This window comes from Strongylocentrotus purpuratus, unplaced genomic scaffold, assembly GCF_000002235.5.
Source record: "Strongylocentrotus purpuratus isolate Spur 01 unplaced genomic scaffold, Spur_5.0 spur5_scaffold_1, whole genome shotgun sequence".
Lineage (NCBI taxonomy): Eukaryota > Metazoa > Echinodermata > Echinoidea > Camarodonta > Strongylocentrotidae > Strongylocentrotus > Strongylocentrotus purpuratus.
This window is the reverse complement of record NW_022145594.1, coordinates 22,739,669-22,763,260: the sequence shown is the minus strand read 5'-3', so window position 1 is coordinate 22,763,260 and position 23,592 is coordinate 22,739,669. Positions and strand designations below refer to the sequence as shown.

General features: G+C 38.9%; 1 protein-coding gene across 1 annotated transcript in view; it reads right to left on the bottom strand.

Moving 5' to 3' along the window:
- LOC105445097 overlaps window positions 1–23,592 on the bottom strand; it is a 102,155-nt gene that overhangs the window by 33,940 nt on the left and 44,623 nt on the right. The window contains exons 30-42 of the mRNA XM_030978615.1: window positions 22,044–22,385; window positions 21,201–21,347; window positions 14,541–14,651; window positions 13,350–13,463; window positions 12,685–12,813; window positions 11,120–11,461; window positions 10,376–10,528; window positions 8,503–8,628; window positions 7,364–7,495; window positions 5,940–6,284; window positions 4,331–4,459; window positions 3,760–3,876; window positions 632–748 (exon numbers count right to left, since the gene is read on the bottom strand). Coding sequence (XP_030834475.1) covers window positions 632–748; window positions 3,760–3,876; window positions 4,331–4,459; window positions 5,940–6,284; window positions 7,364–7,495; window positions 8,503–8,628; window positions 10,376–10,528; window positions 11,120–11,461; window positions 12,685–12,813; window positions 13,350–13,463; window positions 14,541–14,651; window positions 21,201–21,347; window positions 22,044–22,385 — 2,304 coding nt within the window. The remainder of the gene's footprint in view (window positions 1–631; window positions 749–3,759; window positions 3,877–4,330; window positions 4,460–5,939; window positions 6,285–7,363; window positions 7,496–8,502; window positions 8,629–10,375; window positions 10,529–11,119; window positions 11,462–12,684; window positions 12,814–13,349; window positions 13,464–14,540; window positions 14,652–21,200; window positions 21,348–22,043; window positions 22,386–23,592) is intronic.

The following is a 23,592-nucleotide window of genomic DNA, read 5'->3' as shown; positions in this document are numbered from 1 at the left end:
TTTCCCTGATAGTCAAATGTGTCTGATCATGTATTGATTTTACTTAAAACTATCTTAAATAATTCACTATCCATTAAGCTGGAATTGCCCATCTTCATCTCATAATTAATTCATGCCAGAAAATAACCATCTCCATTCCATCTCCTCTGTACATGCATGTACCATGTATTCAAATCCTGACACTCATATGGACAGCAACCCTGTGGTCAACTTCTATACTTGCTGAATTCAAAACTTCAACCCTGAACTAAACAAAATAGTAGTAAACCTACACCTAAACTAAAACCCCATACACCTCAACCTAAACATACATGTAGAAGTTTGTAGCACTATACCGGTGTGTTGGCTCAGTCAGTAGAGCGTCCGCCTCACAACCAGGAGGTCGTGGGTTCGAACCCCGGCCTCGTCATACCAAAAGACGTTAAAAGACTGGAGTTGCTGCTACCTTGTTTGGCGTTCAACAATAAGGGATAGAGCAACGTCGATCTGGCAGTGCTCAGTGGCTGCCGGAATTATGATCAATTGGGCAAAAAGAATTTCCATTTTCGGTTGAATCAAATTTGGAGTGGACTTTAAAAGATTATTATTATTATTATTATTATTATTAAAGCCTGGAGCTAATTATACTTACCACCACAAGATCTTTCATCTTCGCCAATGGGGCAGTCAGGGTAGTAGTCACAAGCCCAATTTATTGGTATACACGTTCGATCCTCACATGCGAACTGCCAAGGATAGCAGGTAAAACCTGGAGACCCGCAAACACATATTCATGTTACAACATCGTGTGTAAAACTTGGTAGACCCACAAACAGATATTTACATTTGTACACTTGAAAGAAAACCTGGTTTGATTAATTGATCGATTCATTTATTCAAAACATGGTAAAATCCCATTCAACAACTAGGCTGGTATACAAATGGAACTTTTGACAAATAAAATAAAATACAAAATCCAAATCCAAATATATAAAAAAAATACAAAAATAAATGCAAGCAATAAATAATATTGGATGTTACAGTGCATAGGAGTTGATTTATATGATGATTAAGGTTAGTGGGATACCAAATTGCAGTAGAATTTTTGACTTTTTCATTTTTCCTGGGACACGCTGTACAGGGTCTGCTAGCACAACTAGCTGTCAACAATTCTCACTATTGCCAATATATTAAAAATCCCTGTTTATGTTATTTTCAATTGCACTCCAGGAGAGTTTGGTGGCCAAGTTATTCCGGTCTATTTCACTTGGCTGCGCTGTGCATGCCGGTGTTGATTGTGTGTGTGTGTGTGTGTACTTTATTTTCTGGCGAGAATCACTGTTATTTATCATGATTTTTAAGCGGTATCAAAAGTGGCTCAAAATGAAAAACGCACACAAATATTGTTGACATACTAAAACTGAGATAGTTGGTTGTGTGATGGGCCAGAGTAATGTCTGGATGCATAGAAATAGTAACATCAACTTTCTTTGGTTGTGTTAGTTAGCAGGTGCGAACACTTGTCTAGAATAAATACAAAAGGACTGGACTACAATAAAGGGTCTGTTGGCTCATTTGATGACCAACAGACATACTACCTTTTGGTGGGGTATTTTAAAGTTAAGTCCGTCATTTTCTCAACGTTTTGAAAAGAGCCTTCCATTTTTACAAACTGGTCATCGGGATGATTTAGAGTATCTTTCTCTTGTTTTTTCGTTGCTGCCATAAAAAATTGAGGAACCTAGAAATAGCCTTCGGACACGTACATACATTTCGCATGCATACTACGTTTACCACCTGTGCCGCCGTACACATGAAGTTTGTCAACAGTTCTGGTAGTGGCTTGATATTATGTCCAAGACTATAAGGCTACATGCAGGCATTTCAGACCTACTAGCTACAGCGAGTATAATCTGTTGATAATGTGATTTGAAAATGGGTTCTTTCTAGTTACAGTTTAATTTTTACTAATTTATCTACTGATTGTGAAGAAAGAAAGAATTTTCAAGTTATGTCACTCATGAGCTGTAGTTTAAAGATAAAGACCAGTTCTGGACATGCGTTTGCATTGTGAAAGAAACGTTGTGGAATCAATCAGAAAAGGTTGATCATCTAGCATATAAATGTAAGTATTGGTGTGTACTGCAAGGTTCTGGAATCATCAAAATTATAAGAAATTTGGCCCAGTCTTGGTAAAGTTACAATCACTGTACACAGAAAGATGTATATGGGACTATGCGACATGTGCGCGATATCTATCAGGTCCAAATAGATATAATAAGTTTCCAAATATATCAATTAGTAGGCGGTTTCTCAGCAAAATTTGTATCATCACGTATTAGTCAAAACATATTCTTTCACATGATTGGTTATAAGAGCTTCCATTTCATTTTTTTGAGAATGGGGCATTTCCAAAACTGGTCTTTACCTTTAATTGTTACAAAACCTAGCTTGTCAGCCACAATGCATAACAGAGGCTTTGAGGTATGAGGCTTATAGATACGTATCCCACTCCATCCCTACCCCCCTGGGGCGGTATTCTGAACATGATTGTTGTCAGTTTTGTATTATCTTTTGTTGTATCTTCCAGAGATTACACAGTGCTAATATTGTTGTAAGTTGGTATTCTGAAAATCATACTTTGACCACTGATGACATGCCAGTTTTTATGGACCCTACCAATCAAAATCTATTTTATATAAGCATGATAAGTAGGTCAGCCAATAGGAATACTTTATGCCATATTTGAAGATGCGCCTAGCGCATACTAATCTAGGGCGTAATTAGTTAATTGAGCGCTTATTATGCGCGTCATCATATGCGCTGTGGCATGTGGATCATGAAGACAAGTCACACTTTCACTTAAATGGTTAAGATGAGAGCATTAAAATTGTCATATCCAAGCATGTAATTTCTTTAAAATTCTCATCTGTGATGTTTCCGGTCAACACACAATCTTCTTCTAACTAGCTATTGGCACGAAGTTGGTTCTGGTTAAGGAAGATTGCCGCCATTATATCACCACAAAAGATACAACAACCCCCTACCTGTTGTAAATATTGTTGTAAATACCATGCAAGATAAGATAAGATAAGATACAACAATTTTCAGAATACCAATTATCTTGTCATATTATCTCCCGTGCGCATATGCAAATGAGGATTAAGCGCCATTTTTGTAATAATACACACTATTACAAACGCACAAGAGTTTAAGCACAGGCGCGGCCAAAGAGAAGAGAGAAAGATACAACAAAAGATAAAACAAAAGTTACAACTATGTTCGGAATACCAACTTTATCTTATCTCCAAAGATACAACAATATTAGAGATAACACAGGGTTCAGAATACGGCCCCTGGACTGTAGCTCTTCATAGTCTGCAAGCACAAACCCTGGTCAGTCGTAAAAGTGAGTGTGCACTATAAGACTACCATAGGCCATGTACTGTAGCTGCTCCTGACACACCAGTAGCTAGCTGGGCTAGACTTCTCTCAAGGCATAATGATTTTTCAATAAAGTGTCAAATTAGGGTCTGTGCTTGCAGACTAAGCTCTTCATGGGACACCCAGAGACTGACAGAGTGAGGAACTGCTCAAGACTTTATGGCATTGTTTTGAAGTGTCAAATTACAGTCTGGCATGTAGACTAAATCCACAAATCAGTATTGTTGATACATGAAGTACACATACATGTAGCTTTTGTTGTATTATTGCAAAACACATCACACAAACACACAATAAAGTTTAAAAAGAAGATAATAATCTGCTATTAATACGTACCACAGTCCTCTTCATCTTCTCCATAAAAACAGTCAGAAAGACCGTCGCATACCGAATCCTGACGTATACACTGGCCAGTCCAATAACACTCAAATTGATCAGGCCCACATGATAGATCTGTAGAAAAAAAAAAATCAAATCCAAACAGATGCATTTATTGTATTAATCCTGAAAACAAAAACTATTTAAAGGAGCACATTTACCATCACCATCATCATTTTAAATCATCATCATGATCATCAGTGATCATTAACTGTATCATCATCATCATCATCATCTACATCTTGACATCATGATTGTCACCAATACTATCATCGTCATCTTTGTCAACAAATACTACCATCAACATCATCATCATCATCACATTTTTCATCATCACCATCATCAACACCTTCATCACTAACATCACCATATTCATCATCACTTTCTGTATCACCATTGTTAACATCCACAAAAAAGTGACACTATGTTTTTCTAAGAGCCAGAAACCCTGCGGTAACTGCAGTAGGTGTTTCCCTTGAACCTAAAGGGCCCCTTTGTCTCTACGGAAATTAAAGAGTTCATACACTACCTTCACAGTTCACTTCATCGCTGTTATCTCCGCAATCTTGGTCCTGATCACAAAGAAAGCTTAATGGTATGCATTCCCCATCACCCTCACATTGGAACTGATCATCAGCGCACGGAGGGAATGGCACATCTGAAAATAAGTATAACAAAATAAAATAAAAGGTTGTTTTTCACCTGTTCTTGATTTTGGCATGAAGTACTGCATGTACAGTTTGTATCCTATTGTATAAAAGAATGTATAAAAACGATCACATACATTGTTGGATATTTGTTTTGGAATGTCTTGATGTGACATGTACATCACACCTGCCAACATTTGAAAATGAGAATTAAGACTTTTTAGCACGGTATGTCTTCGAAAATAAGAAATATGTACCCTTAACAGGCGTTCGCACATGCAGCGGCAGAGTAACTGGCACGCGGTAAATCTGTGCAAAAAAGCAATACAAATTCGCTAAGAAAAAGGCGGAGGAGAAGAAGAAGGAAAAGAACAACAAGAAGGACAAGCAGAAGGAGAAAAAGAAGAAGAGAAAGGTGAGAAATGGAGGAGAATAAAGAGGAGCAGATGAGTGAAAAACAACACAGAGAAGAACAATTGGCATGAACAATAACTGCTATTACGAATGCGAGCAAACATGCATGAGGCAGCGAAGCAGTAGCTCGCTTGCGTGAATTAAGCAGCCAATCGATAGCGCGCTCGTTTGTACAAAGCACTTTAACGGTAGCGTGCATGCAGCCTTATTGCAGGATATGAGTTAATGTAATCTATGCTTTATTTTCATAATAATAATAATAATAATAATAATAGGCATTTCTATAGCGCCGTCTATCTAGATAATTCTATTCTGAGGTGCATTTATTATTACCCCGGCTTTAGCCTAGCCGCCGTTTATATAGCGCTCCAGCATTTCGAGGAATGAATTCCTGCCAGGTACAGAGAATTGCACTCAATTCACCGCCCAAAATGCCCCTTAGATTGTCCCAGGCATCTGAAGAATAACTTGATAAGGAGGGATAACAGGCCATTGAAATTGGGGTTCTATGAATCCATAGCACAGAGCAATTGCGCCTGAGTGCCGGGTGCTGGTCTGTGTGCGGACAAAGGGCAGACAGCGAAACACACGTGGAATTCAACGATCACCCTAGATTTGTTACCCATAACACCATCTGAGCAGCAGCGAACAAATTTGATTGGCCCAAAAGAGACTCTCCTTACAGGGACCAGCTGTCATAAATCATCAGTTGATACCTGATCTGATTATTGTTTGCGATTGCACAATATATATATATATATATATATACAGTCAAACCTGCTTTAGTGACCACCTGTCTACAGCAAGCACATTTTTTGTTTCCCTTGAAAATGGTTTCTCTTTGAAACATGTACTAAAGCAACCTGTCTACAAAGACTACCTTTCTATAAAGACCGTTTTTTGTGTTTCCCTTGGGCGACTGCTGTAGACAGGTTTGACTGTATATACAACATTACAACCAAAATTACACCAACAAAAAATGAACAAAACAAAACAAAATCTGATGTATCACAAATCTTTAGAAAACAATCAAGAATTAAGTCTACACCCAGTCCCATTTGAAAGAGAAAAGCTCACCAGGTGGGGCGTCGACTGCCTCAAGGGTAATATCATATCCTTGTGAGCCCCCGTAGATGTTTGAAAAGAACTCGATGAAGAGCTCATGACCGATTGAAAGGGTACTAGGTGGGAATGAAGTCTTGTGCGTGTAGACCTCAAAGATCTGACTAAAGTCATGAGTATCTGTGCCATTGCCAAAGACGAGGTAGGACAAGAGGCTGAGCTCAAGTGTGTTGAACGTCACGTTAATCACCTTTCCTGGAACCGTGGAAACATGGGTCACTGTGTACTCGTTCTTTGGATAGTCATCAGGGAAATTCATTGACTTCAGCATTGTGGTGTTTCCATCCAAGAAGATATATTCTGGGTTGATAGGAAAGATATATATCAAATATTAGGTGATTTCTCCTTCTTTCCATAAAACTATGAATTAAGATTCGGAATTGAATTTGCCTTTCCCTCTCTCTCTTATTCATTTTGTTTATTTATCTATTCAAGTATTTATGTTTTCAACATTAATTTTAGATCATAAATATCACCTAGTCTGTTCCTGAACAGCATATAAAATAAATGAGTGTGCAGGCACAAGCTAGAACAGTTTTTTTGCAAGGTAAAAATGACAAGGCCATTTTTTGTGAAATGACGTAGTTTGTTCTTGCTCGATTTTTGATGAGAACTGTAGCACATTTATTCATTCTTTAGAATGAAAGGGATAATACCAGATGAAGCATGAAAGTAATATTAGAGAAAGCAGGTAACCCTGTATTTAACGGGAATGGCTGTGTTTTTTTGCAAGCCACTGGTTTTTTATTCCGATTTCCCAGGCACAATTTTAAAATATCGTCGGTGGGCTGACAAAACCTTGTATCTCAAAAATCATGAATTTTCAGGAGAGCGAAAAAACTTTCCTGTCTCAACAAATTTAGTGCTGTGACACCGTCCTTTCTTTTTAAAACTGGAATATTTATACAATTTTTAATGTCTTTGTTGAAATACAGTAAAATAATTGTTTTTATATTTGAAAGTGAGTTACAAGGTTTTTTGCGTTTATCTACATTGAGATAAGAGTTTTTAGTTTGGATACAAATTGAGATACGAGTTCTTACTTTCAACTCTGAATGATTTACGAGGATTTGAAGGGGGTTTAAGTTACAAGGTTTAGTTTAAGGGTGTGTGTGTGTGGAATTTGTGAAAAAACTGAGGAGGCGTTTCATGGATTTATCAGGTGGTGTCGTAGACCATTAGGTACAAAATTATGCAAAAAAATCAAAATCTCAAAAAATTGAGATACTAGGTTTTGTCACCTCACCGACGATATATTATCTCTTTGTATTTTATGAAATCAATACATTGAATTGAATTGAATCAAATCATCAGACGAAGCATTAGAGGAATATAAGAGAACATCCTGGTCAATTTAGACATAGGGCTCTTCAGCATACCTGTATTTTGTGGCGTTCCACAGTTGAGCTCGTCGTCTTGACCAAGCAAACAATCAGTAAAGAAGTTACATCTTAAGGTCTTTGGGATGCACTGACGACCAGGACACTCAAACTCATGAACAGTACAATCCCCTGCAAGCCAAACATATTCAATGTGATTAACAACAACAGCATGGATGATAACAATTATAATCATAATAACAACAACAATAGCAATATTAAGATAATAATAACAACAATAATTATAATGATAATAATAATAAAAACATGAATAACAATAACAACAATACCACTACTCTTACTAATACTTCTACCACTACTGTTACTACATGTACATGTACTACTACTACTTCTACTCCTACTTCTACCTCTATTACTACTACTATTAATATTACTTCTACTGAAACTACTACTACTACTATATACTTTTAATTGTTTATATTATTATTACTATAAATATTAGTTTTTACCATTATCATTACTGTTATTATTATAATCATCATTATACTTATCATTATTTTCATTAATTTTTCAAAGCAGTAATCACTAAACATGTATTTACTTTATATATGGGCACTGCAAATTGACTGAATAGGTAAAGTCATTGTGACGTAGTGCCGTACAACTTGTTTCAACACACAAAGTAATCAAAGTTTCCACTTTTCAAAATGCATGACTCAGGAAGGTTTTTTTTCTTTTCTATAGAGGACCTATAATGATATGCTATCCATACTTTAATTTGAGTAGTGCCCAAATGGAGAAGGCACTAAGGAAAGAATAACAAAATTATGATATTTGGTACATGGCAATTAAAGAGGGAAGTTGTCCATGACTACGTCACAATCTACTGAACAAATTGCCAGTTTGAGAGTCACATCTAGATTTAGTTATCTCGTATTTCAAACTCCCTTTAATATTATTACGTCTGATTCATTTGAACCTGTTGCTTTACTGTTTCCCTTATTTTCTGCTTTCATACCAATGAACTTGTTAATACAAGGGTGGGATTAATTGCCCTAAAACGTGGAACAATATGTGCAGCGCTTTGTAACTGCCAGAGAAAAAATAACTACCAGTATATCAAATACCTTCTGGATGGGATTGGATAAATTACATCTGCATATGATAAGGGAACTTACTTGGACAGTTGAGTTCATCACTACCAGTGAATGGACAGTCATAGACACTGTCACAAACAAAGCTTGCATGAATGCATCCTGTCCCATCGTCACACTCAAACTCGCTGTCATGGTTACCACATGCTCCTGTAATGAGTATCATAAAAATGAAGATGATGATTATGATGATGATAATGATGACTGTTATACCAATATACTAGTCTTTAGAAGAAGTATATTTCTCACTTTTGTCCTCTCTGTATCAACATTTTAGTCTCTCTGTTCACGCAACTTTTAACTTATACCCTGCTTAGATCTATGTCACTCGATATCACACCAGACGACTGTCTGAGGTATTCACGGATGACAATCCTTCTCAAACACGAGGTAATGAGCGCGGGGTTACACGTCTACGGTAATCATGAGGTACGTTGTCATGACAACACGTCCACAGTGAAACAGCGCGTGCTATTACTACAGCTGCGCAAAAATTAAACTTAAAAAAAGAAAACTTCGCAAGGCAGCGTTGCTCATTGATGATGTCTACATGGAATATATTTTTAATTTAAAAAAATATATATTCATCAGACAAATTGAAAATCAAGTTTTCATGCGATATATTTTTATATCAATGTTATAGCAAAATATAGGTAACACACACTGTTATTGTCAATACATGTTCAGCAGATTGATCTCATTGTTTACATCCATCTTCACAGCCGATCACGTCGGTGGAGCAAGGGCACGCGCTTTAGAGTGATAAGACTTCTTGTTTCTACCCCGCAAGCGTTTAGATCTATGCCCAAACAACGGATCATGCCGGATGCCTCCGGAGGTTGTGCCATGCCGTGCTAGTCCGTCTTACGTGAATTTTACCTCGTGTTTGCGCTTTGTCCGTTGTGCCACGAGCGTTTATATCTAGTGGACAAAGTATGACACAAGGTATTAACCTCCGGAGTTAACCTCACTTTTTTCATAGATCTAAACAGGATTTTACCATATGCAGTACAGCTTCATCCTCTCGCAATGAGCAACACCCACCTTTTTCTGTCTCTCTCTTGATCACTCTCTCTTTCTCTCTGTCTGTCACTCTTACTCTTCAAGATAACAAAATCTTGTTCATACTCTCTTTCTCTCTGTATATATTTTGTATAAAAGCTGCGCTATATAAATTTATTATTATTATTATTATTATTATTATTATTATTATTATTCCCCTCTCTCTTTAACCATAACAGGGCAGGGGCTTGCAGAATCCACCCCCACCCGGACACCTAGTACTAGTCTCTAGCACCGAGTAACCCTCTCTCCTCTTTCTCTCTCTCACGTATACCCCCTTTAAATATATATGTTCATACAGATTTGTCTAAACTTACTGCAACTGTACATGGTACAATTATCAAGCCCTCTATTATGTTGCTTCATCCTAAAGCAATGATTCTCTCTCTCCTCTATGTACATTTTCTTTTCACTCTACATTTTACTTTCTCTTAATTTCCATATCTTCTCTCTTCAATTTCTCTATTCATATGGCATTTAAAAAACTTACTAAGATCATAGGCGGTACAGTAAGCAAGCCCTCCATCTCTTTCTTCCTCTCCTATTATTAAAACAATCTCTCTTTCTCTCTCTATGAATATTTTCTTCTCCTTCTAGCTCTCTCAAAGATTGTGTATCCTCTCTCTTCCAATTTCGCTCATACACATCTTTTCAAAACTTACTGCGATCGTAGGCAGTACAGTTCGCAAGCCTTCCCTCTCCTTCGTCCTCTCCCATTATTAAAACAATCTCTCTTTCTCTCTCTATGAATATTTTCTCTCCCTCTAGCTCTCTCCCAATTTCAGTATCTCCTCTCTATCAATTTCTCTATCCAAATGGCATTTTCAAAACTTACTGCGATCGTAGGCAGTACAGTTAGCAAGTCTTCCGTCTCCTTCGTCTTCTCCCATTGAGCAGTCTTTTTCTGTGTCGCACAACCAGTGGCTTTCAATACAATGCCCATCGTAACACTGCACTTGCCCTTCTGAACAGTCTGGAAACACATGAGCTGAGAAAGGATAAAATAGGACACTATATGTGAACTGGCCAATCATTGGTAGTGGGTAGCAAAATACAGTCATAACCTGTCTTATTGCTCGCTCAGATATGACACAGCAAAAACAGCTGCGTTTTTTTCATGATGATGTGAAGTGTAATACGTGTGACATTTCTGAATCTCATATGACAGAGCTCAGTGAATACCCACAAGTTATTTGTTGTGCGCAGTTGCTATTCATATTACAATGCAGAAGAAATGCTGCATTTTTTTCAGCGGCGGTTAGTAATAGTCATTTCCTTCCACACAGAATGTGTAAGAAAGAAAAAGAGGAAACTACCGTAGTGTTCATAATTTTGGTTTCAGGGCTAGAAAATAGAAATTATTCTTCTAAAATAGGAGTGGTTGGCAGCTTTGCTAAATCATCATATTTTCTTAAAAATTCCAGTACCGGTAATATGCTTCTCTCATTTTTTTTATTGAAAACAACTTAATATTAGGGTGGCCTTCCCTTTTACGTGAAGTATGAAGTCAAATGGTGTATGCATGCTGCTACATCAAAGATGTATAATGTCAAAAGTTGTACCAGCACTAGAAACTTACTGCTAATGTCTGTCGTAGTGACAGTCAGGTCAAACCCTCTGCCATTTGCGTAGTGACCGCAGTGATAGTCCAACCAGGCAACATTGCTGGGGATGACAGCCTCGTTAGGAGTGGTACGATGGTAGTAGACGGCATAGAGCGAGGTGCTGTTGTCTGGGTCGGGGCCTGTCCCGAGGGAGAGATACGTCCAGAGGCTGACAGAGAAGTCGTTGAAGATAACGTGGACGTAGAGTCCTTCTGGCACCGTGATGACCCAGAGGTAGTAGCAGAGGGTGTCGTGTGGTGAAGGGTAACCTGGGGATTGGATCTGACGCTCTTCACCCGTAATTAATGTGAGGTGCTCTGTTTATGGAGCAATAGGTTAGACAAAATATTTTATTTGTTAAAGAGCAAGTTAAAGAGTGTCGTGGCCGATTAGTTAAGGCGCTTGACCGAAGATGCGAAGGCCGAGGGTTTGAATCACGACACGGCACTAATATCCTTTGGCAAGATATTAACCTGCACTTGCTACTCGCCACCCAGATGTTAAATGGGTACCCGGTAGGATGAGACCACCATTGTTGGTCAAACAGTTTTTGAGCGTCAAGTAAGGCCTGGCTGGAATGCTCCCCAGGGAGTGGAGATTGTGCACACAGTGTGTGTGTGCAAGCACTGAATCCAATGACCGGGGTAATAGTATATCTGTAAAGCGCTTAGAGACATTTGTATTAAGTGCTATAACAAAGCGGAATATTATATTATTATTATTGGCCGAGAAGTTTTTATGCGACACTCAATAAGTTATCAAATCATACTCTATAAAGTTAAACAGTACTTCATGTAGAACCCTGCCATAGCACTTACGTCCTTTGGCATGACGGTAATCTACATACATCTGCCATTCTCCACCAGAGTGAAGTACATGGGTACATACGTGGGTACCCAGTCAGACGAAATTCCTTGAATTGTGTAGTACCTTATGGGGATAGCTTGATAACAGTATGATTGTAGGGCCTCAAGGGAGAACATTATGAATATCCTAGGTAAACAAGATATACATGTATTATCAATACCATTATTAATTCATTGTTATTATCATCAGTATTATGCTGGTTTTGATCTCATTGGCAGACTGAAGGGCTAGCTACGAACCGTCGCCTTAGGTCTCAAGTCATTTTTGTAAGAGTCTTGCAGCACCTAGCAGAGCTGCTTTCTGCAGGAGTTCTATCTTTGTGGTGACCCTAATCTTCTTCAGAAGTTTAGGAAGATTGCTTGCGATCATATGTTTTATTATCATTATTACTTTTGCTATCATTAGTATTATCATCATCCTTGTCACCATCATCATCAACTTCTTCTTACTATTAAAGCCCCTCTGCACTACTTGCTCCCTCTATGTAGAAAACAATGCCTAAGCTGTGCCCGCTGGTCCCCCATGATCCTTTTTTTTCTCATGTTAATTGAGAGCTGAGTTGATGAGATAGCCACCTGCCAGTGACCACGCTTGGTGGTCTAATCCCTCCTGGCCAAACTAGTACAGACAGGCTTTAAATAAGCTTAATACAACAACAGACTCTCCCACTAACCTGTGTTCTCCACTGTTCCACAGTCCATTTCATCATCCGACGTAAAGCAGTCATCGTAGCCATCACATACATAGTAAGTAGGTATACAGGCGCCATCACCACAGGTGAATTGATCATCTTCACATAAACCTGTATGGAATGCAATCAAAGGGTTTACTATTATGTTGCAACCACTGGCTGGATTGTGAAATATTAAAAATTATAAAATAAGAGAGAGATATTTATATATCATGCTGTGAGAAAGTAAAGCAGAAATTATTTATCTGAGGAGGGACTGGCATAGTATTACTGCCACAAACTGCCATTGATGCTCCCACACTCCTCAGCTTCAAACGGCAACTATCCAACCTGGGTTTTTAAATGGGTCCCTGCCACACCACACTATCTATTGGATCTTCATCACCACGATGGCGAGGTGTGGCCTTCAAGGTATATTTAAAGTATATTGCCAGTCCCCCCGAAGATATCTAATTTCACTAATACTTTCGAACTAGATGCTTGGTTTATTTCTTTTATATCTCTTCTTTACAACTAATTCAGATCCGAACCGATTAGCTACCATCTGATCTGGATTTGGTTTGTTCACGTATGTTTACACAAATTTACTTTTGGAGCTTTTGAGAGCAATATCGCTCATCGCTCCTCTTGTTTTTGCTGAAGCTTACCGCATGATGATTCGTCCTCTCCTTCTGGGCAATTAGTAAAGTAGTTGCACTGCCATTGAGCTGGTATACAAGCTCCGTTTGACTCACATGTGAACTGTGTGTCTGGGTCACATGCTGCCGGGACAAACAGAACACAAGGGGGTGAATGAGACTTGTTTCAAAGAAGCGTTCATAAGAAACTTGATTGATCGATTGAATAGGTTTATTTGTCTTTTATTAAAACAATTCTGAATGTCCAGTGGTAAAATTCTAATTGACATTTGCCATTCTCTACCCAGGCGTGGTTAGGAATATGGTGTGGGGGGAAGGTTCATATTAGGGTTAGGGTTTTGAGCAATGACTTAATTGAAGTTAAAGTTAATTTTGTTCACGTTTATATATTAAAATAATTCAGATTCAAACAAACTATAGAGTTACAAAGCATAACAGGTAGATAACCTAAATGAAGTATAATGTACAGTAAATAGCAAGGTGTTTTGAGAGATGTGTAGCTAAGACAGACAATATGAAAAACAATGTAAAATGTCAGGAGCCTAATTAAAAAGCAAAGCTTGTTCAAGATCAGGCTTTGGTGAAGGGAGAGTAGTATCATCAAGTCTGATTATTAAGTAAGAGGTGAATTGGTATAGTAGTAGTATTCAATTTTAAAAATTTAAAAGAAAAACAAACTTCCGAGTACAGAGAGGAAAGAAGAGGAAGATGAAGAAGAAGGGAAAGAAGAAGAGGAAGAAGAAGAAGAAGAAGAAGTTTGAGGGTTCGAATCCCGACACGGCACTAATATCCTTTGGCAAGATATTAACCTGCACTTGCTACTCTCCACCAAGGTGTTAAAATGGGTACCCGGTAGGATGCGACCGTCATTGTTGGTCAAACAGTTTTTGAACGTCCTGTAATGCCTGGCTGGAATGCTCCCCAGGGAGTGGAGATTGTGCACACATTGTGTGCGGGCAAGCACTGAATCCAATGACCAGGGTAATAGTATATTTGTAAAGCGCTTAGAGACATTTGTATTAAGCGCTATATAAAAATGAAATATTATTATTATTATTAAAATGAAGAAGAAGAAGAACAAAAAGAGAAAAAAAAGAAAAAGAAGAAGAAGTGGCAGAAGTGGAGGTAGTAAAAGTACATCAAAAGTAAAGATAATGGCAGGACAGTGCATTACATGAGAGGTTTATATAACTGACTTACCACAGTTCTGTTGATCTTCCCCATTGCTGCAGTCAACGTATGCATCGCACCTCCATGACTCATGGATGCAAGTACCATCATCACAAGTGAATTGATGGGACTGGCACGTACCTGGAAAACAACCGAATAGAATAATTATAATTAAATCAATTTATATAATGCAGCTACTATATAAATATATTCTACTGTGCTGTGATGAAACAAAAATGCTCTAAACAGTGCTAGTTTACTGACACACAACCAAAAATTATTCAAAAGCTCCTGAAAACAAAAATGCATCTTCAACAACATTTTGAAGACGGTTTTGAAGGCTTCTGTTATGTCTAGTGGTTGGTTTTTCCAAACCTTTGGAAAGACACAACTGAAAGCGCAATCTCCAAGAGTTACTTTTGTCTTAGGACGAGGTAGCTTGAGAATTTAGCTGTATGTTTTGTGCCAATTGATATGATTTAAAAGATAATAATTCAGACAAATAATATGATTAAGTTCCTGTATTACCGAAACGCATGTAACATAGCTACATCATTTCTACATGAAACACTTTGCAGGGACCTGCCGGTTGTACGATACTTGCTCCCGCTACGATTGGTCCATGTCTATATCCTACACTAACTGAATTCCTGGCTTCAACCCTGACCCCCAACACTATACAAAACCCTAAACTTAACCCTTATCCAATAGCTAATCTATATTCTAAATACCTACCCTAACCCATAACCAATACCAACCCTAACGCTCATCCTAATCAAAATCCAAAAGCAACTCTAATCCATAATGGATAGCTGTCCTAACCTAAACTCTAACCCATAACCAATAGCTACCCTAACCGCGACCCTATCCCTAAACCTAACATATAACAAATACCTACCCTAGCCCTAACATTAAACTCATCAAAACCCAATTAAAACCCTAATCCTAACCAATAGCTACCCTAACTCCAACTCTAAACCTCACTCATACCTATGCTAACCCTCATCCTTAGCCTAACCCCTAACCAGTAGCTACCCTAACCCTAAACCTAACCTATAATGATTAGCTACCCTAACCCTAAACCAAAACATAGACCTACCCTAGCCCTAACATTAAACTCAATCAAAACCCAATTGCAACCCTAACCTTAAACCATAACCAAGAGCAACCCTAACCCTAACCCATAACCAAGAGTAACCATAACGTAACTCTAACCCATTACGTAACCCAAACCTATGCTAACCCTAAACCCTAACCCAAAATCTAACCTAACCCCAACCCTAATCCTCATCAAAACACAGTTGCAGCCCTAACCCTAAACCTTACACATAACAAATTGCAGCCCTAGCCCTAACCCTAAACCAAACACATAACCAATTGCAGCCCTAACCCTAAACCCAACACATAACCAATTGCAGCTCTAATCCTAACCCTCAATCTAATACATACCCAATTGCAGCCCTAACCCTAAACCCAACACATAACCAATTGCAGCTCTAGTCCTAACCCTAAATCTAATACATACCCAATTGCAGCCCTAACCCTAAACCTTAACCTAACATATACCCAATTGCAGCCCTAGCCCTAACTCTAAACCTAACACATAACCAATTGCAGCCCTAACCCTAAACCCAACACATAACCAATTGCAGCCCTAGTCCTTATCTTAAATCTAATACATAACCAATTGCAGCCCTAGTCCTAACCTTAAATCTAATACATAACCAATTACAGCCCTAACCCTAAACCCAACACATAACCAATTGCAGCCCTAGTCCTAACCTTAAATCTAATACATAACCAATTGCAGCCCTAGTCCTAACCCTAAATCTAATACATAACCAATTGCAGCCCTAACCCTAAACCCAACACATAACCAATTGCAGCCCTAGTCCTAACCTTAAATCTAATACATAACCAATTGCAGCCCTAACCCTAAACCCAACACATAACCAATTGCAGCCCTAGCCCTAACTCTAAACCTAATACATAACCAATTGCAGCCCTAACCCTAAACCCAACACATAACCAATTGCAGCCCTAGTCCTAACCTTAAATCTAATACATAACCAATTGCAGCCCTAACCCTAAACCCAACACATAACCAATTGCAGCCCTAGTCCTAACCTTAAATCTAATACATAACCAATTGCAGACCAAACCCTAAACCCAACACATAACCAATTGCAGCTCTAGCCCTAACTCTAAAACTAACACATAACCAATTGCAGCCCTAACCCTAAACCCAACACATAACCAATTGCAGCCCTAGTCCTAACCTTAAATCTAATACATAACCAATTGCAGCCCTAACCCTAAACCCAACACATAACCAATTGCAGCTCTAGTCCTAACCCTAAATCTAATACATAACCAATTGCAGACCAAACCCTAAACCCAACACATAACCAATTGCAGCCCTAGCCCTAACCCTAAACCTAACACATAACCAATTGCAGCCCTAACCCTAAACCCAACACATAACCAATTGCAGCTCTAATCCTAACCCTAAATCTAATACATACCCAATTGCAGCCCTAACCCTAAACCCAACACATAACCAATTGCAGCTCTAGTCCTAACCCTAAATCTAATACATACCCAATTGCAGCCCTAACCCTAAACCTTAACCTAACACATACCCAATTGCAGCCCTAGCCCTAACTCTAAACCTAACACATAACCAATTGCAGCCCTAACCCTAAACCCAACACATAACCAATTGCAGCCCTAGTCCTAACCTTAAATCTAATACATAACCAATTGCAGCCCTAGTCCTAACCCTAAATCTAATACATAACCAATTGCAGCCCTAACCCTAAACCCAACACATAACCAATTGCAGCCCTAGTCCTAACCTTAAATCTAATACATAACCAATTGCAGCCCTAACCCTAAACCCAAAACATAACCAATTGCAGCCCTAGTCCTAACCTTAAATCTAATACATAACCAATTGCAGCCCTAGTCCTAACCCTAAATCTAATACATAACCAATTGCAGCCCTAACCCTAAACCCAACACATAACCAATTGCAGCCCTAGTCCTAACCTGAGTCCTGAGTACTCTCAGCACATATCTTGTCACTGCTATGCAGATGATACCCAGTTATACATTTCATGTAGCCCAGTCAGGGAACAAGAACAGTCCTGTGTTTCAGCTCTTGAACACTGTCTAAGGGATCTTCGTAGGTGGATGTTAAGCTGTAAGTTGAAACTCAACGACAGCAAAACTGAATTTCTTATTATTGGAACACCTAGGCAAGTGTCAAAACTTAATATAAATTGTATAACAGTCGGAAATACTGTAGTCGAGCAGTCTATGGTTGCAAAAAACCTTGGTGTCTGGTTTGACTCTCAGTTGAACATGGAGACCCATATATCCAAAACATGCAAAGCAGCCTTCTATCATCTGTACAACCTACGTCACATTCGGAAATACCTAACTCGCACATGTATCATTACATTAGTCCATGCCTTTATAACAAGCAAATTGGACTACTGTAATGGACTACTGTTTGGCTTACCAGAATCTCAGATATGTAAATTACAACGTGTACAAAATGCATGTGCCAAACTCATCTGCAATTCCCCCAAATTCTCTCATGTAACCCCACTACTTCATGATCTGCACTGGCTTCTAGTTCGCCAGAGAATCAAATTCAAAATACTCCTCCTTACTTATAAGGCACTCCATGGCTTGGCCCCCATTTATCTCAGTGAACTCCTGACGTTAAAATCACCCACCCAGTCCTACAGGCTCCGTAGTTCCCATGATACCATGCTCCTGAGTCTTCCACCTTGTAAAACAAAGGTTACTCTAGGTGACCGCGCCTTTGTTAGCGCTGCACCCAAACTCTGGAATAGTCTCCCTGCCACAATTAGACATGCATCATCAATCAATGTGTTTAAAAATAACCTGAAAACCTATCTGTTTCAGGAAAGTTTTACATAGACATTTTCATTGTAAAGCATACACAGGTTCCCCCTTAGCATCGATTTTAACTTTTAAATGTTTATTTGTATTGTTCCTTTTACTATGATTATGTCATGCGCAGTTGAGTATATACATATAGAAACTGCGCATTATAAATTTACAATTATTATTAATTATTATTATTATTATTAACCTTAAATCTAATACATAACCAATTGCAGCCCTAACCCTAAACCCAACACATAACCAATTGCAGCCCTAGCCCTAACTCTAAACCTAATACATACCCAATTGCAGCCCTAACCCTAAACCCAACACATAACCAATTGCAGCTCTAGTCCTAACCTTAAATCTAATACATAACCAATTGCAGCCCTAACCCTAAACCCAACACATAACCAATTGCAGCCCTAGTCCTAACCTTAAATCTAATACATAACCAATTGCAGCCCTATTAACCCTAAACCCAACACATAACCAATTGCAGCCCTAGCCCTAACCCTAAATCTAATACATACCCAATTGCAGCCCTAACCCTAAACCCAACACATAACCAATTGCAGCTCTAGTCCTATCCTTAAATCTAATACATAACCAATTGCAGCCCTAACCCTAAACCCAACACATAACCAATTGCAGCCCTAGCCCTAACCCTAAACCCAACACATAACCAATTGCAGCCCTAGCCCTAACCCTAAATCTAATACATACCCAATTGCAGCCCTAACCCTAAACCCAACACATAACCAATTGCAGCTCTAGTCCTAACCTTAAATCTAATACATAACCAATTGCAGCCCTAACCCTAAACCCAACACATAACCAATTGCAGCCCTAGCCCTAACCCTAAATCTAATACATAACCAATTGCAGACCAAACCCTAAACCCAACACATAACCAATTGCAGGCCTAGCCCTAACCCTAAACCTAACACATAACCAATTGCAGCCCTAACCCTAAACCCAACACATACCCAATTGCAGCCCTAGTCCTAACCTTAAACCTAACACATACCCAATTGCAGCCCTAACCCTAAACCCAACACATAACCAATTGCAGCTCTAGCCCTAACCCTAAACCTAACACATACCCAATTGCAGCCCTAACCCTAAACCCAACACATAACCAATTGCAGCTCTAATCCTAAACCCAACACATACCCAATTGCAGCCCTAGTCCTAACCTTAAACCTAACACATACCCAATTGCAGCCCTAACCCTAAACCCAACACATAACCAATTGCAGCTCTAGCCCTAACCCTAAACCTAACACATACCCAATTGCAGCCCTAACCCTAAACCCAACACATACCCAATTGCAGCCCTAGTCCTAACCTTAAACCTAACACATACCCAATTGCAGCCCTAACCCTAAACCCAACACATAACCAATTGCAGCCCTAGCCCTAACCCTAAACCCAACACATAACCAATTGCAGCTCTAATCCTAAACCCAACACATACCCAATTGCAGCCCTAGTCCTAACCTTAAACCTAACACATACCCAATTGCAGCCCTAACCCTAAACCCAACACATAACCAATTGCAGCTCTAGCCCTAACCCTAAACCTAACACATACCCAATTGCAGCCCTAACCCTAAACCCAACACATACCCAATTGCAGCCCTAGTCCTAACCTTAAACCTAACACATACCCAATTGCAGCCCTAACCCTAAACCCAACACATAACCAATTGCAGCCCTAGCCCAAACCCTAAACCTAACACATACCCAATTGCAACCCTAACCCTAAACCCAACACATAACCAATTGCAGCTCTAGTCCTAACCTTAAATCTAATACATAACCAATTGCAGCCCTAACCCTAAACCCAACACATACCCAATTGCAGCCCTAGTCCTAACCTTAAACCTAACACATAACCAATTGCAGCCCTAACCCTAAACCCAACACATACCCAATTGCAGCCCTAGCCCTAACTCTAAACCTAACGCATAACCAATTGCAGCCCTAACCCTAAACCCAACACATAACCAATTGCAGCTCTAATCCTAACCCTAAATCTAATACATACCCAATTGCAGCCCTAACCCTAAACCCAACACATAACCAATTGCAGCCCTAGCCCTAACCCTAAACCTAACACATAACCAATTGCAGCCCTAACCCTAAACCCAACACATAACCAATTGCAGCTCTTGTCCTAACCCTAAATCTGGTTCTGGTTCTGGTTCTGGTGGGCTACTGCATAAACTCCTCAGCCGGGATGTAACATGCAGGCGCAGTCGACTGAGCATAGTATCTTATACTTAATTTCTGAAGTGGGCTCTAGCAATTATTTCACCCATGTTGAGCTTTTGTAAGTTAGCTTTAAAGGCTCCAAGGGTGGAGGTATTTCTAACATGGGCCGGGAGAAAGTTCCATTCAGGGAATGTCCTGGGATATAGAGAGTGTTTATAACAGTCCTTTACAGCGGATAACTTCGTGAATGATACTGAAGAGCGTATTCTTGTAGATACCCCTACTCCAGATGACCCGTTTTGGTAGTGGTCAGTATCAACGGTAATTAAGTTGTGGATGGATTTGTAGAGGAAAGAAAAATCTAATACATAACCAAAGTGGAGCCCTAACCCTAAACCTAAACCTAACACATAACCAATTGCAGCCATAGCCCTAACCCTAAACAATTGCAGCCCTAACCCAAACCCTAAACATTTGACAAGAGCATATGTCAGGTCACCAGACCTTGCAGCTTAGGGATTATAAGGAAATTGCATTGGTTGATCTCACCTCCACTTGCGTAACACCTGGCCTCGTCTTCATCACCTGTACAATCATGCTGACCATCACACTCATAGTAACCAGGCAAACAATCACCGTCAAAACAAGCAAACTCTCCTGGCTCACAGGTGCCTTGTGGAATCACTGTTGGAGTAGCTAGCAGACAAGCAGAGCAGAGGACAGAGTTTAATTTTCACATCCTCAACTAAAACGTATTTATACTTTATTAATCATATAGCAACTGCTATAGATGACCACCTTCACACACTTGGTATCTTTCTAGACCTCTGCAAGGCCCTTGATACCATCGACCATGACATTCTATTACTGTACATAAATTGTCACATTATGAAATAAGGGGAAGGGCCTCGGAGTGGTTCTGCAGTTATCTTACAGGTAGAAAGCAGTTCGTCTCCATAAATGGCTCAAGCTCAGAATATAATGACATGGCATGTTGAGTGCCTCAGGGCTCACTTCTTGGGCCTCTTTTGTTAATGTTGTATATTAATGATTTTCAGAATTCATCTATGTTTTATCATTATATTATTTGTGGATGACCCCAATATTTGTTTTCACTAATTATGTCATCTTTAGCTCACTAATGATTTACAGATAATGTCACAAGATGAATGTTATGCTAGGGAACGTAAATTACAAGCTACGCTTTCCTAGATTTCCTTCGCAATACAGCAAGCAATTCAATAATTTTACTGCATTACACGTTAATATTTTAATTGGAATGACTTTGTCAAATGAAAAGCTTTGTAAATTGAATTGCTGTTATTGTGAAAATAAATGACATGAAATGAAATGTACTGATTTCGGTGTCTGCATGGGATTGCTTGTACTTACCTGATTTTTCAATAGGGATCATATCGATATCGAACCCTTTGGATTGCCCATAGGTCCCTCCATGGAAGATGATATAGAAATTATCGGTCGGTGTGTACAAATCCGTTGGGTCGTCGTGATGGTTGTAAACTGCGAACACCTGGTCGTGGTCAGTGTAGTCCGAGCCATGGCCAAACACCAAGAAACCCTTCCAGTCGATAGAAAAGTCTTTGTAAATCACACGGACAACATGGTCCTGAGGAGCTGTGATGATGTAAACCAGATAGTCCCTTGGTGGGTAGAAGTCGGGGTAGTTGGTCGATTGAATCTTGAAGATCGTTTCTACTTCAAGGGTCTGTTGCACTGCATTGATTAAATCATTTTATTTCATTAGTTCATTTCCTTTGTTTATAAAAATGCAGTGAAAAGAAATGGTAAAGATACATCTGACATTCATGAGTGAGATGGTAAAATTGTTGCACTGCATTGATTGAATCATTTAATTTCATTAATTAATTTCCTTTGGGCATAAGAATGCAGTAAAAAGAAATGGTCCACATACATATGACATTTATGAGTGAGATGGTGAAATTTTTTACATGAGGTGAAAGATTATAAAGCTATTCTACTCAATTCATTAATAATTTTGTGTCGCTATGAGAACACAGACAGGATCAACACTAGGTGCTCCATGAAGCAATAGGATAACTCTCCCTGCTTCGTCTGGATTTAAAATGTATCCACTCCCTGGGGAGCATTCCAGCCATGCAGGCATCATTTTACAGATGCTCACAATGCTGAGCAATCTACATGTACATTAAATTCCCATCCTACCGGGTATCCATTAACACCTGGGTAGAGAGTGGCAAATGTAGATTAACGTCTTGGCAAAGGGCATTAGTGCCGGACTGGGATTTGAACCTCGTACCTTGTGATCTGCAGTTGAGTGACTTATCCACTAGACCCCAACACCTCTACTAAAAACACCTAAAATGACCAATACGGGGTGTTACATAAAGCTGCTCGTAATCATTATTAACTGCATCAACTAAAGTTGAACTGTGCAGATGTAGATTATCACTCTTAATATTATAACAAACATTTTTATGACAAAGTATTTTTTTTGGCCATAATTTAATTGAGGTTATTGGAAATATAGTCACACTTTGTTAAAACATCAGGAAAAACTTTGGGCATCCTATCTGGCACTTCGTATACAAGTCGTTCAAAAAGTCGTGTGTAACGTTACGTGCAGCTTTATGAAACTGGGGGGTGTTTCACAAATATCCTAAGTTGAACTTATCTCTAAGTTGGACTTAAAAATTATGGAAAGCCGTTAGCATCTTTAAAAATATTTTGTAAAAGTTATTTTAAAAGGCATAAAATGTTGATTCATATCATTCATATTTTCTACTATCATGGGAGATTTCATGTTCTCGATGTGGAATTTATGAAAAGTTTAAAATACTTGAATTTTCGATTTTGAATATATTTTATTTTAAGGCTACAAATGGCTCTCCATAACTTTTAAGTCCAACTTAGAGATACATGTAAGTACAACTTAAGATCT